Source organism: Crinia signifera, chromosome 5 (genome assembly GCF_055691185.1).
Source record: "Crinia signifera chromosome 5, ASM5569118v1, whole genome shotgun sequence".
NCBI classification, from domain to species: domain Eukaryota; kingdom Metazoa; phylum Chordata; class Amphibia; order Anura; family Myobatrachidae; genus Crinia; species Crinia signifera.
In genome coordinates, this window is record NC_139221.1 from 154,863,036 (window position 1) to 154,878,864 (window position 15,829).

Genomic DNA, 15,829 nt, shown 5'->3' on the forward strand with positions numbered 1-15,829 from the left:
TCCCAACCAAAGCAGACCTTCCGTCTAAGAAAAACTTTCTCGATCTGGAAAAAAAGTTGCGGGAAACATTAAAATAGGAGATTTCTGCAATACAATCCGATTTGAACACAACAACTCACGAGTTTTCGCATTGGAGGATCATACTGGGGATATTGCAACATACCAGGATAAGCTTTACTACATTGCTTCCACACACACACAGGAGCTAAAGCATCTGAAATGCCGCCTTGATGATCTGGACAACAGGGGAATGCAAAATAATCTACGGCCCGGGCCCCGGCACCTGATAATTTGGTACTTGTTTCCTAGAACGGTGCCCACTAAGCAATTTGCTTAGTATGCTATTCTGCGTAGGAAAATCGCATCGCATCGCATGGGCCATTTTAGGGCCATGCGATGTGCGATGTGATGAGATTTCCTATGTAATTTATTCACAGCTCTCTCTGCCCTGGGCCATCACATCCCATCTGCCACAAAATCGCATGCGATTTTATAGGGTGTGCGATGCCATGACATTAGGTATACAATAATATGATTGTATGTCCCCAAAATAGGTTTAGCGCACCCCCCCCCCCCACTATCCATGCCATGCGTGGCGAGTGGCGGCGGACCGCGTCCTTCGACTTTTTCATTACCCCATTATCCACGTCGTTGTGGAGTTGTTTTTGTATAGTGTGGCGAGCGTAGCGAGCCACCGAGCGGAATACGCGGAATACATGTGAAGTAATCCGCATCCCCTCGCGGGGCTCACTGTCTTATAGTTGATGATACAGCCTGTCTGGTGAGACAAAAGGATTTGAGAAAGCCTACAGATGGAGCCGGCTTTAACTTTGCCCAGCGCTCGCCAGACACTCCTCTCTGGCGTGCGCCAGCGATAGGGACTGGGACACGCATGCAGGGCCGCCAAGAGAAATCCTGGGCCCTGGTACAACAACGTCCCAGGGCCCCCATGGAGGGTGTGACCACAGAAGGGCATGTTTATCACATGAGTAAAACCCATTCCTCCAAAGATAGCGGTACTTGGTCAGCTTTCTTAAAAAAAACGTCCTTTATTGTCCAACAGTTTTGGTGGTCTCCCCCCATCTTCATGGACAGTAGCACGCTGATGATGGGGGGAGCCCCCGAAACTGTTGGGCCATAAAGGACTTTTTAAAGAAGTCTGACCAAGTGACCATCTTTGGAGGAATTTATATATATATATATATATATATATATATATATACAGTGGTCGAAGTGGAGAATGTAAAGTGGGTGAATGGGAAAGTGAAGGTTGGTTTTATGTGCGCGCCGAAGGCGCGCTCGCTCCAGAAAAATGGGCATGGTCACGTTAAAAGGGGCGTGTCCTTGAGGGTAGTGTGCCACGCATACTAGAACAATACACATGTGGGACATACCAAAAGTAGACAGGCATAAAAAATACATATACTGTACTTGCGGATGCCCTCCCAGCTACTGCTGCAATGCCCTGGAGTCCTACAGGACCTGGATATAAATATCTGACAAATAAATGTAGTTCAGTTAGATAAAAATGCTCTTTACCCTGTTATGATGAAGCACATATTTGTGCACCACGAGTCCTTACTGATGCTGCTGACCTGATGCTTCTGTAAACACAGAGGAGGCAGGGGGAGGCAGAGAACTGCAGCGCTGACTCCCTCCCGAAATGACAGCTTTATCACAGAGTGCAGACATGCCAGCGCGGATTTACAGTGTACAGGTCAGTGTACAGGTCAGGTCACAGTGTCAGCGCTCAGCGCTGCTCTCTCTCTTTCTCCCTGCATCAGAAGGGATCAATGGACTCATGGGATTTGTAGTTTATCCTTAACTGCTTAAAGTGTGACCCAGTAAAAGATAAACTACAATTCCCATGATGCCACTGTTCCTGTTCCCTCGCTGGCCGGGTTCCTCTGCTACGTACGTACAGTGTCTGTGTCAGTAATGGAAACTGCAAAAGGGACACTGTGGCGTCTACAGCGACCGCACCACCGCGAAACCTGGGATCCAGGGAGGAGTGAGGTGAGCCCGGGCTCCCCTGACATATGCTGTACACTTTTACCGCTCCTCTTGTCAGCACTGGGCATAGTAGGCTGCCGGCTCTATGTGTGTCCTCCTGAGACCCGGGCCCCCCTGACAGGCCCGGGCCCCGGTAAAATGTACCCGCCCCCCCTGCCTCTCGGCGGCCCTGCACGCATGCGTCTCACATGCGCGCGCATCCCAGTATCACGGCGGTTGGGCAGCATCTCCCTGCCCATCCCCGCTTCAGGGAGATGCTGCCCAGTTCGGGAGGGGGACCGGCGGTGACAGCGGTGGGGACCCCCGACAGGCTCCATTGCCATGGGGGGCGCGATCGTCTTGTGCGCGCGCGCCCCTGGCGGTAGCCGTCCGCTGGAGGGGGCTGGCGATAGAATTGCCAGCCCCTGCAAGGACGCCAGCGGCTCCATCTGTACATCCAAGATCTGTGGTTAGTTTTTCAAGATTTTTGGAACAGCCTCCATGCTAAGTTTCTTTAAAAGTATGCCTAGAAGAACTGATACTCTTTTGAAGGCAAAGGATGTTCGCATCAAATGTTGATTTGATTTAGATTTATTGTTTGTTCATTCACTTTGAACTTTGTGAACTGATAAAAATAAACTATGAACATATCTATTTTTGAAAGCATTCCTACTTTGCAACACCTGCCTAAAACATTTGCACAGTACTGTAGTATATACACTATATTGATAAACGTATATGGATGACTGACAATTAAGCCAACAGGCACTGTAATGATCTTGTATTTAAATACATACAGTATAGTGTAATATGCAGTCGATAACCCTTTTTGCAGCTATAACAGCTCATACTCTTTTTTGAAGGGTTTCCACAAGATTTTGGAGTGTTTCTATTGAAATTTGTACCTATTCATTCTCTAGAGCATTTATGAAGTAATGCACAGATGTTGTACAAGAAGGCCTGGCTTGCACTCTCTGTTCCAGTTCATTCCAAACCAGTACCTGTCAAACCCATACTCACCCATCTGACAGCCAGAGAAGCATGATTTATCACTCAACAGAACACATTTCAACTGATCCACAGTCCAATGCCACGAATCCGAAGCTTGGCATTCGATTAGCTGATGTGAGGTTTTCATGCAGCTGCTCAGCCATGGAAACCCATGCCATTAACATCCAGCTCTGCATAGCGTATTGAGGCTAGATGTATGAGAACACATCTGTACTCCATACTCCCCACAAACAACACCTAACCCTTGGTTGCTGCGGCCCAGCTGTTTACTTAATTGTTATGGCTGCTGATGCAGCAATGTTGACATAATTCTGGACACCTGTGCATATTCCTAAAGCACAATGTCAAAGATTACTCACTTGTGTCACTTGCTAAAGAGGGTGTTTTGTCTGCGAAGGAACCTGCAACATCAGGCCTCCTCTGAATTTAAATACAAGGCCCAGCAATTAAGTTATATGACTATGAGCTTCTTTGACAGACTGCATCCTCCAATAGCTTATAACTATTATGCACATCACCAAAAGACAGAGATGAGAAAGTTATGTTCACCCAATAGGACACATATACATTTACTAAGCCTTGGAACAGTGAAGGGAATTGTGGGTGGTGAGCTCAGGTGCAAAAATATAATTTGGGCCCCCTCCTCTACTTCACAATATGCAACATGGCACCAGGAGAGGCAGAGGGTGACAATGAGAGACAGGGGAAGGCAGAATGTGATGGGGAAAAACAATGGGTAACAGGAAGAGGGTGACCAGCGCAGCAGTGGGTCCCTTAGTCTTTTGGGGCCCTGACCCACTGCAACTGCTGCACCAATGGTAGTTCTGCCGCTGCCTTGGTGAGTGATAAAGTGGAGAAAGTACCAACCAATCAACTCCAGTCCTTTTTAAAACACAGCTTGTTAAATAACAGAAGCTTATTGGTTGGCAGTTTATATCTCTCCAATATTGATAAATCCCCCTCCCCCTCCAAAAAGTTGTGCCCCCCCAAATTAAGTTTTTTAATAAGCAGAGAAGGTCCTTCCTTTTTTCATGTTGCATATATTTTCTCTACCTTATATTTACCTTGTACTTTCCTGTTTTCTGTATATCCCGGTGTCCCCACTGTCTAGCCCTACAACACCTACATTAACACAAATGAAAATGACAAATTCATGATAATAATGCAAAACATTCTCTAAAGGAGGAAAATATATTAATGAAAAGGAACACGTTGATCTGTAAGATTACACAAATTGTAACTTGTTTTGTGTATTGTTTTGTCAATTGAAGATGATCATACTTTATGGATGCAAACTGTGTACGTGCTTACTAAGACGAAGCATGGGCTGCGGTTTAGAACTACTGTACACACAGATGGATGTAACACAAGCCAGCAATAAATTATTTAAGGTGGACAGTTGATTCCAGCAGTAAATCCTATGTTTATGTCTTGGCATCTTAAACATACCATTTACATCTAATCACTATTTACAAAGCAGATAAAAAGCATTGTAATTATCCCTATGAGCATAGAAATCGTACCACTAGCAACACATAGAGGCTGCTTCCATTTAAGATGGAAGAACTAGCACTTAATGTAGACCACTGTCATGTGATAATGCCTTCATTCTGGTACCACAACCATTGCAACTAGAAAAGTCTGGTAATGAATTAGTATATAATAATAATAATAATAATAATAATAATAATAGTTATGTTATTGTTGTATTTAAACAAATCTAAATGCTGCTTTGTCATCCCGCACAGGATCTTTATTATCAGTCTTACTCACAAGTCGGTGTAATGTTTGCATCTATTCCTAATTTTAATGATTTTTACATTGAACTTGATGGCAATAATATGGGAGTGGAATGTTTACGACTTTTAAATGAAATAATTGCTGATTTTGATGAGGTAAGATGGACATTTAAGACCACCAACAAATTACACACAAAAGTATAGAAAATAATTTGTTCTATTTAATTGCTCAATATCTAATTGTAACACAATTATTTTACAGTATGTGTCCAAGACTACATCAATATGTTGTTATGTCATAGGGCTACCTACATGTTACATTTTAGTGTACAAACATTGTCATCACAGAAACCAGTCTCATGTGTCATCATATATGTGTAATTCATAGGCTTTAAAATATTGTAGGTTATTTCACCTCAACTATTATTAATCCATAACAGCCAACCAGACAACTGTGTGTGTGTGTGTGTGTGTGTGTGTGTGTGTGTGTGTGTGTGTGTGTGTGTTTGTGTGTGTGTCTGTGATTGCTTGTGTGTGTTTTTGTGTGTTTGTATCTGTGTGTGTTCTAATATAGTCTTAAGCACAAAAATACCATGGCTTTGTAATGTTTATTAGGTTTGCTTTGATACAGCTTATGGAAAAGGAGTGCTATAGAGACATTGAAAAAATCAAGACAATTGGAAGTACTTACATGGCAGCTGTAGGACTGGTTCCAACAACAGGCACTAAGGTAAAAATAAATGATGGTTGCTTTTTATGTGTTTGAATCACTTTTCTGTAAGTTAAATAGGATAATTTGAATTTTTTCAATAGTTGAATTCTAGTTTACATGATATCCTAGGTACAGCCACCAGGTGGTGCAATTTCCTTTGTTTATAATATTGAACGTTACAGGACTCGATTTTTTAGATACACAATTTAAATTTAATATCGACAATTAGACTGCATTATCCATTATATTTATCCAAAATAATAATGTAAAATTCCTAATAGTAAGCTTGCTGTATCTATATGCAATAATGTATGTAACTTGCACTAAGTATTCTTAAATTAAACTAAATAAAGAACTGAGGAGTTTTAAAAGATGCTCTCTATATCATTCTTCATTATACACAAGCTATATACAGAAAATATGAAAGGAATATGTAGGCACTGAATAATTACAAAAACATTATAGCTACAGTATGAAAAAGGTATTGAAGACACAACTTATATTATACACATTAATAATTGCATGAGACTACTAAGAAATATTTTAGGACATAACCAAATCAGTATCCACAAATTGAAACTAATAACATAAAAGCAAAAACACACAATGCATACTATTTAATAAATGTAATTTGTCAGTCCTCGGTAGAAGCAGAATAAGCTAGCAACAAAAAAAACCCCCTTTATTAATGAATAGATCTTTGATACAGGTCGGGTATCTCGTATCTGGGCATCCCGTATCCGAATTATTCCAAAAACCGTGTTTTTTTGGAATAATTAAAAAAAATTTTTGCCCCCCCCCCCCCCCATACCCTCTTTTAATACTTACCAAGTCCTCCGGCGTCCACGGCAGGCCTTCAGCATCCTCTCCGGCGTCTCCAGCGGTCCCAGGAGCGATTTGCGTGAGTGCGCGCGCGCGCCGGTGACGTCACCGGCGCGCCTGGGAACTTGCGCAAAGCACTCCTAGGACCGCTGGAGACGCCGGAGAAGGTGCTGGTGGCCTGCCGTGGACGCCGGAGGACTCCATGGACGCCGAGGGACCATCGGGGACCCACCAGGGGCAGGTAAGTATGACTAAAAAAAAATTATTCCAAAAACCGGAATATTCCCTTATCCGGAATGCTCGTGGTCCCGAGCATTTCGGATAAGGGATACTCAACCTGTATATGCTAATATCTTGGATGACTCTGCTATGGTTCTAGATACCGGTAATTGTGTACATATTTTGATTTCAAATGATAAACACTATTCAATTTTAATATTGTTTATTTGCTTGGTCATCCTTATTTAACTTTGGTGGTATGTCCAGAAATTTCTCGGGCTGAGCTGCGCTGCAGGAGGGAGCCCTCCTGAGAAATTTCCAGGCATGTCACTGATTGGTACTGTAGGTGTCTGCCAATGGTGCCTCCAGCTGTGCACCACTGGCGCACCACCTCTAAGAGCACCCATCCTGTTGCCCCCCCCCCCCTTGCTCATCTCCGACTATTCCTGACTCCCCACCCCGGGGATCTTACGCCAGATCACCAGGGCTCCACTGCTACTGCCCCCGCTGCCATTTGCAGCAGTGACCAGGCAGCAGAACCCTCTCAGGAAAGTTTGGGGCTTCTCGAGAGCGCTCGTGTTTGGGCTCCTGAACACACAAACACCCGATCACACACCAGCACGCCCAAGCTCTCCCAGCCCCCCCCCCCCCCAGCAGCTCTTCTGCGAGCGGCCACAAACAGCCATAGCCAGCTGCAGCAGCCACAGGGAGCAGGGGCTGCTGCAGAAGGCAGCGGCTGTAACTTTAGTGGTGAGTATTTCTGGGGCATTATAAAGATAAACCTGCCCTGGTAGGTTTGTCCTGCCCCAGGAAAACCCACCACTCAAGGGGTTAATAAGGTAGGCCTTTGCTCAGGGGTGAGTTTTTATTAATTTTAGGTATATCATATGTTAGTAACAGGACACCATTGGGATAATAACTAAAAGTGCAGCCATAAAACATCAAACGCAAATGGTTTATTTTAAAAGGTGATGATTTTGTTTTAAAGTACTTCAGCATTAAACGGAATCCTTTCATGGAAACATTTTTACTTAATTGATAATTGCTATTATTTTGTATTACTGCACTTCTTTCTATTTGCAGGCAAAAAAATCTATTTATTCTCATCTGAGCACACTGGCAGATTTTACAATTGAGATGTTTGATGTAATTGACGAAATCAACTATCAGTCTTATAATGACTTTGTTCTGAGAGTAGGTAAGGAAACAATAACCTACATTCCTACTGATCTCTGTCTAATATGTTAAAAACATTTAATATTATTACATGGAACTATACAATGTATACAATGTATGTGGAATGTAAAACTTTAATTATATAAATAGAATCAACTTTATTAGAATAGAATGAACTTTATTGGCCACACTAGAATTTTTTTGTGGATTACAGTGCAGCATCAAGCAGGGATGAGGCGGGGGGGACATTACATACATTACATGGGGGGAACATATACTCGCCGAGCTGCACAGCGCCTAGGCAGTCATCAGCGGCGCCACTGGTCGTTGCAGCAGCCAGGTAGGTGACAATATAAGCAGGGACAGTACAGTTGATCACACAGGGACCACATACCCACTGAGCTGCACAGCGCCTAGGCAGCCGTCCATTGCACCACTGGTCGCCACAACAGCCAGATAGGTAACAGTACAGCGGGGACAGTACAGATATGCATTTCTGTGCAGTGCACAACAAAACAGGGGAGACTCAGGGTTACATGTGGCTGAGTTCACAGTTCCTAGTCAGCCATTTGCAGCGCCATCTTGCTCATGTTGCTCGTAGCAGCAGAAATGCTCACAGGCCATCTTCCCTAGAGGCAGAAGGAGAGCCAGCGTTAGTGCTGGTGGAGTGGAGTGAGAGTGGGTCCATGAGAGAGTCAGGAAGGGGGGGGGGTCCGTGAGGCCGGGTTGAGGTGGTGCAGCCATACCTCCGCCCTTTGGAGCCCACACCTTGAGCTGGAAGCAGTCCGCTGGGGGGGCCGGCAGGCTGGAATCCCCGCGTCCTTTGCTGGACCTCCCTGCATCCCCAGCCCGGACCTCCTTGGCACTTCCGTCCATGGGGAGAAGGAGAAGAAGGAGCTGGTGTTCTTCCTCCTGCCGGAGGTCCCCTGGGCGATGGTGCTGCAGGGGGGCACAGCACTGCCTGCGTCAGGCCATCCTTTGCCAGGGTCCCAATGCTCGCTGCTGGGGGGGCACAGCGGCATCCGTCTCCGGCCAGTCGGATCACCTCTACTTTCCTCTTCAAGGGGGAGGGGGGACGTCCGCAGGCCGATGGTGCTGCAGGGGAAGAGGGGACGACCGCCGCGCTGCTAGACTCTGGCCATCCTGACCCCTTTTACACTGGCATCCCCACCTGGCATAATGCTGGGCAGGGGAAGTCAGCGGAGGCGGGTCCTAAACCGGCACTTGGAGCTTACATCATCTGCAAGCGCTAGGAAATCCGCCAGCTGAGACAACCGCAACACCGCAAGTGAATGAGCTTGTGGCGTGCAAAGGAGACTTTAGCTTTAGGCTACCCAGCTGGTGCTGTAGCACAATGTACAGAAAGTAATGGTTCCATCAGTAAGTTACATTGGCACAGCAATCTGGCAGTCACCCTAAAAACTTGACCCCCCCCCCCCCCCCCCCCCCCACACACACACACAATACACCGGGATGGGTGATAGCAAACAAGCATGTAATAAATTAGGCCTTAATTTTATCCCATGGCCTGCAAGGCATCCCCCCCCCCCCCCCCCGCTGTAGGTGAAACGGATGTCTGTGTAAGCTGTGGTTCCAGGTAGTGCACACCTGGACCACACAATGGGCCTTATTCTAGTTCACTCTTTCTGACAAAATCCTTCTTAGATGGACAAAACCATGTGCACTGCAGGTGGGACAGATGTAACTTGTGCAGAGAGAATTAGATTTGGGTGGGTTTTTTTTTCAAAGTGAGATCTATATTGCAGTGTAGAAATAAATCAGTCAGTATTTTCCCTGAACAGAAACAAAATAACTCACCCAAATCTAATTCTCTCTGCACAAGTAACATCTGCCCCCTGCAGTGCACATGGTTTTGTCCATCTAAGAAGGACTTTGTCAGAAAGAGTGAACTAGAATAAGGCCCAATGTCTCTCCCTTTGAATGAACCCTTTCCACTGGATCAAAAGCATTTATTTTCTGACTGAGAACTTACGCAATCACCAGCATGTTCTACTCATGCACAATTCTTACTATGTATGTATTTTCTTGACCAATAATTGATTTCATTTTTGCAACATTGAATAATTATACATTGGAATAAGTAAGTCTATTATACTCTCTCTTCTGTACACTACACCAAGATTCTCTTTGGGATCCTGCCAGTTTCCCACTCCACTGGTCCATACCCTCAGAGGGAGCTGCCTGGCACTGCCGACAGTAGATCTTGGTTCTTTTGCTTATTTTTTTTCTGGGCATATAACACCTAGGTGACACTCTCACTCCTAGTTTCCAGGAGAAGCAAATGTTGAAATTTTGATATTGGGGGACATTTACCAAAATGGATTCGTAGAAAAAAGGTGTATTCGTAGGGAGAAATACACCTTTTTTTTACGAATTTGTATTTTCGGGATTTACAATCCCAAAAATACAACAATTCGTAGTCCTAAAGATGGAACATTTGTATTTGTATTTACAAATACGAATGTCTACACCATCGATAGGATACGACAGAAATCACCATTCAAAAGAATGGTGGTTCCTGATGTACTAAGCAGCCGTACTGATAATACGGCTGCTAAGTGGTGTAAAACACCCACGCAAATACGACAGGAAAATACACCTTGCTTTCCCTGTCGTATTTGCTTTAAGCCTGCACGGATCAGTCAGATCCGTGCAGGCTTCAGTGTAAAAAAAAATAAAAAATAAAAATTAAAAAAAAAAAACGGCGTGGGGTCCCCCCCACAGCTGTAACCAGCACCAGGCTGAAGGAGCCGGGGCCGGTAATTAAAAATCAAGGAACCCGACAAATAGGGGTTCCCTGATTTTTAACAACCAGCCCCAGGCTCCAGGTCCGGGGCTGGTTCCCAAAATACGGGGGACAAAATGACTAGGGGTCCCCCGTATTTTAAGAACCAGCCCCAGGCACAACCAGCCAGCAGGGTAATGCCACAGCCAGGGGGAGACTTTTTATACAAGTCCCCCCGGCCAAAGCATTAACCCTACCGACCAGTCAGCCTGGCCAGGGGCCCTGGGGGAGTGGGGACCCCCCCAATAAAGGGGTCCCCCCCTCCAGGACTTACCTGACCAGGCTGAAGCCTGGTGCTGTCCTCGATGCCCCTGGGCAGTGGGCATCGAGCTGATAAATGGTGTAAAAAAAGGATTAAACTATTGTCTAATACTGGGGCACTATGAGTCCCAGCAAGCCTACCCCGCAAGCTGGGACTTTGAGAACCACAAGTCCCAGCCTGCGGGGCATTAAAGGGCCCGCTGGGTCTTGTAGTGCCACAGTATTAAAAATAGTACAATAAAACACACTGACACATGCTTAAAATAAAACTTTAATACATACAAAGCCCACACATACTAATACCTACCTATCTTCTTTCCGTAGATAGCCCTGGTCCTGTGTCGTCTTCTGGTCCTGTGTCGGCGGTCTTCTGGATCCATGTCGACGTCCTTCCTCAAGTCGACGCCGCTGTCGGCGATGGCGTCCGGATCCGACGAAATCCATGGAGGAAGCTGTGGAAGGAAACCATACTCACCTGTCCCAGCGCGACGTAGTCCAGGTAAGGGTCTTGGCAAAAAAACAAACCGACACCCGAAACCAGCCCGGACAGTAGGAGCCGCACGGTGTTTGTGTACATCGTGCGGCTCCGCCTCCCGAATGCCGCTATTGGCCGCCTTGCGGCCTAGCGGCCAATCACGAGCCGCTAGGCCGCAAGGCGGCCAATAGCGGCATTCGGGAGGCGGAGCCGCACGATGTACACAAACACCGTGCTGCTCCTACTGTCCGGGCTGGTTTCGGGTGTCGGTTTGTTTTTTTGCCAAGACCCTTACCTGGACTACGTCGCGCTGGGACAGGTGAGTATGGTTTCCTTCCACAGCTTCCTCCATGGATTTAGTCGGATCCGGACTCCATTGCCGACAGCGACGTCGACTTGAAGAAGGACGTCGACATGGATCCAGAAGACCGCCGACACAGGACCAGAAGACGACAAAGGACCAGGGCTACCTACGGAAAGAAGATAGGTAAGTATTAGTATGTGTGGGCTTTGTATGTATTAAAGTTTTATTTTAAGCATGTGTCAGTGTGTTTTATTGTACTATTTTTAATACTGTGGCACTACAAGACCCAGCGGGCCCTTTAATGCCCCGCAGGCTGGGACTTGTGGTTCTCCAAGTCCCAGCTTGCGGGGTAGGCTTGCTGGGACTCATAGTGCCCCAGTATTAGACAATAGTTTAATCTTTTTTTTACACCATTTATCAGCTCGATGCCCACCGCCCAGGGGCATCAAAGACAGCACCAGGCTTCAGCCTGGTCAGGTAAGTCCTGGAGGGGGGGACCCCCTTTATTGGGGGGTCACCACTCCCCCAGGGCCCCTGGCAAGGCTGACTGGTCGGTAGGGTTAATGCTTTGGCCGGGGGGACTTGTATAAAAAGTCTCCCCCCGGCTGTGGCATTACCCTGCTGGCTGGTTGTGCCTGGGGCTGGTTCTTAAAATACGGGGGACCCCTAGTCATTTTGTCCCCCGTATTTTGGGAACCAGCCCCGGACCTGGAGCCTGGGGCTGGTTGTTAAAAATCGGGGAACCCCTATTTGTCGGGTTCCCTGATTTTTAATTACCGGCCCCGGCTCCTTCAGCCTGGTGCTGGTTACAGCTGTGGGGGGGGGGGGCCACGCCGTTTTTTTTTTTTTATTTAATTTTTCTATTTTTTTACACAATGCAGCCTGCACGGATCTGACTGATCCGTGCAGACTGCCAGAAACATTCGTATTAGCGGCCGTATATATGTGCCGCTAATACGAATGGTTACACCATCGGAGGGTTACAAAGCAGTCGTATCTGACTGCTTTGTAATTTCCCCTCCGGAACACGACTTTGCATACGACTAAAACAGTCGTATGCAGCCGTAGGGGAAATACCAATACGAAAAACTAGGTTTTTCATATTGGTAAATTTCCCCCATTATCCCCACAATCTATTACTACCTAGCGGTCTCCTTAGACCAGCTTAACACATTTATGTGCTACTATTAGAACACCCTGGTTCGGTTTAGACATTTGCCTCCTCCAAGGGAGATATTTTCTCCTGCTGCCACCTTATTGATTTCATTTGTCTCTATTTCCATGCAATGCTTAACATTTACGGTTTAATGCAATAGGGTGTGAGAATCACAAAGTGAGAGATTTTAGGAGAGTTTTCCCATATTTTTAAAGCGGCAATCATTTACACTGAAAACCAGGATGATTTTGCCAAGTAAATGATTGGCGCTTTAAAAAAATTGAAAATCGCTTCCAAAATCAATCTCTCTCTTTCTGATTCTCAGACCTATTGCATTTGGCCCTTATTGTTTTTATAAATTATAGCTATAACCAATTTTCCTATTGATTGATAATAATAAAAGTTATATGTACATTTTTCTGACAAGCGTGCCCCAGCAGAGTCTTTCTTTCCCTCCTCTCTTCACAAAACATTGTAACTGACTCTGAGTGCACCACCAATACTACAAAATGAGGTTTCATTGTATAAACATCATTGGTTTATCTGGTAGTGTGCTATTTGCTTACCACACTACTTACAACCTGTGACGGCTCAACCCAGCTCCTTTGCAGTTTATATATATATATATATATATATATATATATATATATATATATATATATATATATGGTACTTGTGAGTTATCCGGACGCCCGATTTCAAAATCGGGTCGGATCGGGCACATCGCATCGCATCGCATGCGACCATCGGATGCGATGCGATGCGATGCGATGACCCGATTTTTCCATAGGAATCAATGTTAAAATGGACTGAGTCCATTTTAACATGGAATTCAATGGGAAAAAGGGGTCCTTTTCATACCCCTACTATCCAAGTGGGCATGGAGTTGGATATAAACCTGTGGCGAGCGTAGCGAGCCACCGAGCCCGAAGCGTGGCGAGCGTAGCGAGCCCCGCGAGGGGACACGGAATACCGTCCCCTCGCGGGGCTCGCTTCGCTCGCCACGCTTCGGGCTCGGTGGCTCGCTACGCTCGCCACAGGTTTATATCCAACTCCATGCCCACTTGGATAGTAGGGGTATGAAAAGGACCCCTTTTTCCATAGGAATCATTTTAACATTGATTCCTATGGAAAAATCGGGTCATCGCATCCGATGGTCGCATGCGATGCGATGCGATGCGATATCGCATCGCATCGCATCTGATTGTATGCCTTAACTTAAGGCATACAATCAAAAAATCGGGCGTCCAGATAACTCACAAGTACCATATATATATATATATATATATATCTTCTCTGGAGGATGGATGTCAGGCTGCTTATCAGATGTTCAAACAGTGTTGAGAGCTGCTCAAACTAGTAATGCCCCCCAGGTGCTGCAAGGGAGGGGGATTTAACCCCCAGCACACCAAAGGGCATTAGTAATAAGATTTGAAAACCAACATAATAGTGGGTCATTCAGAGATCTTAGTTACATATATTTTTGCAAAAGATATGATAAGCTTCCGGGCCTCGACAAGGCTTCTCTGATACCGGAAGTCCTACACTGCATGATAACAGCACCCAATCTGGGCCATATATTTGTCTACTGTAAGGCTACATGATAACAGCACTTACCAATATATCTAAGTTGAGAGCCAGCCTACCAGGAATGCTTATAAGATGTTGTTGACTTTGAGGCTGTACCTAATCCTGATGATGGTCTAACTCAGACCGAAACCTTAGGTCACGTCGATGGTGGTATGTCAGTTTACCTGATGTCAATAAATTCAAGTTGAATTCTTACATAAATTGGTGAGTGTCCTTTTCATCTACCCTGTTCTTCAATGTTTGGTCATCAGTAGGAGAGCCCCCCCCCCCGGTACAATGGAGATGGACTAGAGTGCGGATCTTGTGGAAATTTATATATATATATATATATGCGCATGTACAATTTTTTTGTTAATGCACCTATTAATATTTATTTTAAAAATTTATTTGCAGGTATAAATGTTGGCCCTGTGGTTGCAGGAGTCATTGGTGCCCGACGCCCTCAATACGATATTTGGGGTAATACCGTAAATGTTGCTAGCAGAATGGACAGTACAGGGGTGCAGGGAAAAATCCAGGTCTGTGTCTTTATCTGTTTTTCTTAAAAGTCTTTTTTTTGTCTATTTCTTATTTTAATTCAAACCTGATATTTTTGCAGTCTATTATACCTGAATGAACTTGCTGCTAATAAATATTAACAACATTTTGTCTTTAACTAAGGTATATTTATAAATCTAATCTGCGGAACCCCCATAAGGATTCATGATTTCAAGTACTTTTGTAATTAACCATTACACTAAGAGTCAGAACTATGCCAGGGAATGGGGGGCTCTAGGTTTAGGCACTGGGGGGGGGGGGGGGGATAGGGCTAGGCTGTGAGGAGGGTGGATTAGGAATTTAGAAAGGAGGTTTAGGGTTAGATGGCAGGAGGATTAGGTTTATTCGGTGGGGTATGGTGGATAGGGAAAGCACTAGCAGGGAGGGGAAGGGCTAGGCTGTGAGGAGGGAGTGAGGGATGGTGATTGGTGGGTAGGAACTTATACCCCTGACCATACTTGCCTACCTGACCCTCTCCATGCGGGAGAAAATGCTCTGTTCCTGGACTTCCCTGGTAATGTAGGATTGCCATCACCTGTGCTGAAACACCTTTCTTATCAATTACCTAGCTCACCACAGGTGATGGCAATCATACATTACTTGGGAAGTCCAGGAACAGAGCATTTTCTTCCGCATGGAGAGGGTCAGGTAGGCAAGTATGCCCCTGAGCCGTATCAGGATTCACTTCATTGGGATGCTGTCATCAATATTCTGACCCCCGGGATCCCCATAAGTATCCTATCCTATCATAAACAGGCTTGCATAACACAATTAGGAGAGTACAAATAAGTAGGAGAGTATCAATCTCTGCCATTTTTTCAATCCCGGGAATCGGGATTTAAAAATGTTAAATCCTGGGATTCCCGGAATCAGCATCCCTAAAAGAACCCCCCCCCCATCCCCTACATTCACTTACTTGGGCAGAATGAGGAGCAGGTGGATGCAGTGGGTGGGTCAGGTGGAGGCAGTGGGTGGGTGTTGCGGCAGGCAGTGAGGCGCCGGGTGGCTGAGCTTCTTAAGTGGAGCTGG

At 45.5% G+C, this 15,829-nt stretch overlaps 1 protein-coding gene across 3 annotated transcripts in view; it reads left to right on the forward strand.

The window, feature by feature from the left end:
- Positions 1-15,829, forward strand: part of ADCY1 (adenylate cyclase 1) — a 333,354-nt gene that overhangs the window by 305,730 nt on the left and 11,795 nt on the right. For 2 of the 3 annotated variants that reach the window (XM_083188127.1, XM_083188128.1), the window contains 4 exons: positions 4,752-4,898; positions 5,374-5,472; positions 7,579-7,693; positions 14,657-14,781. In XM_083188127.1, the coding sequence (XP_083044253.1) occupies positions 4,752-4,898; positions 5,374-5,472; positions 7,579-7,693; positions 14,657-14,781 (486 nt within the window). Of the gene's footprint in view, positions 1-4,751; positions 4,899-5,357; positions 5,473-7,578; positions 7,694-14,656; positions 14,782-15,829 lie in introns of those variants that run through there. The other variant, XR_014474925.1, reaches the window with a different exon arrangement.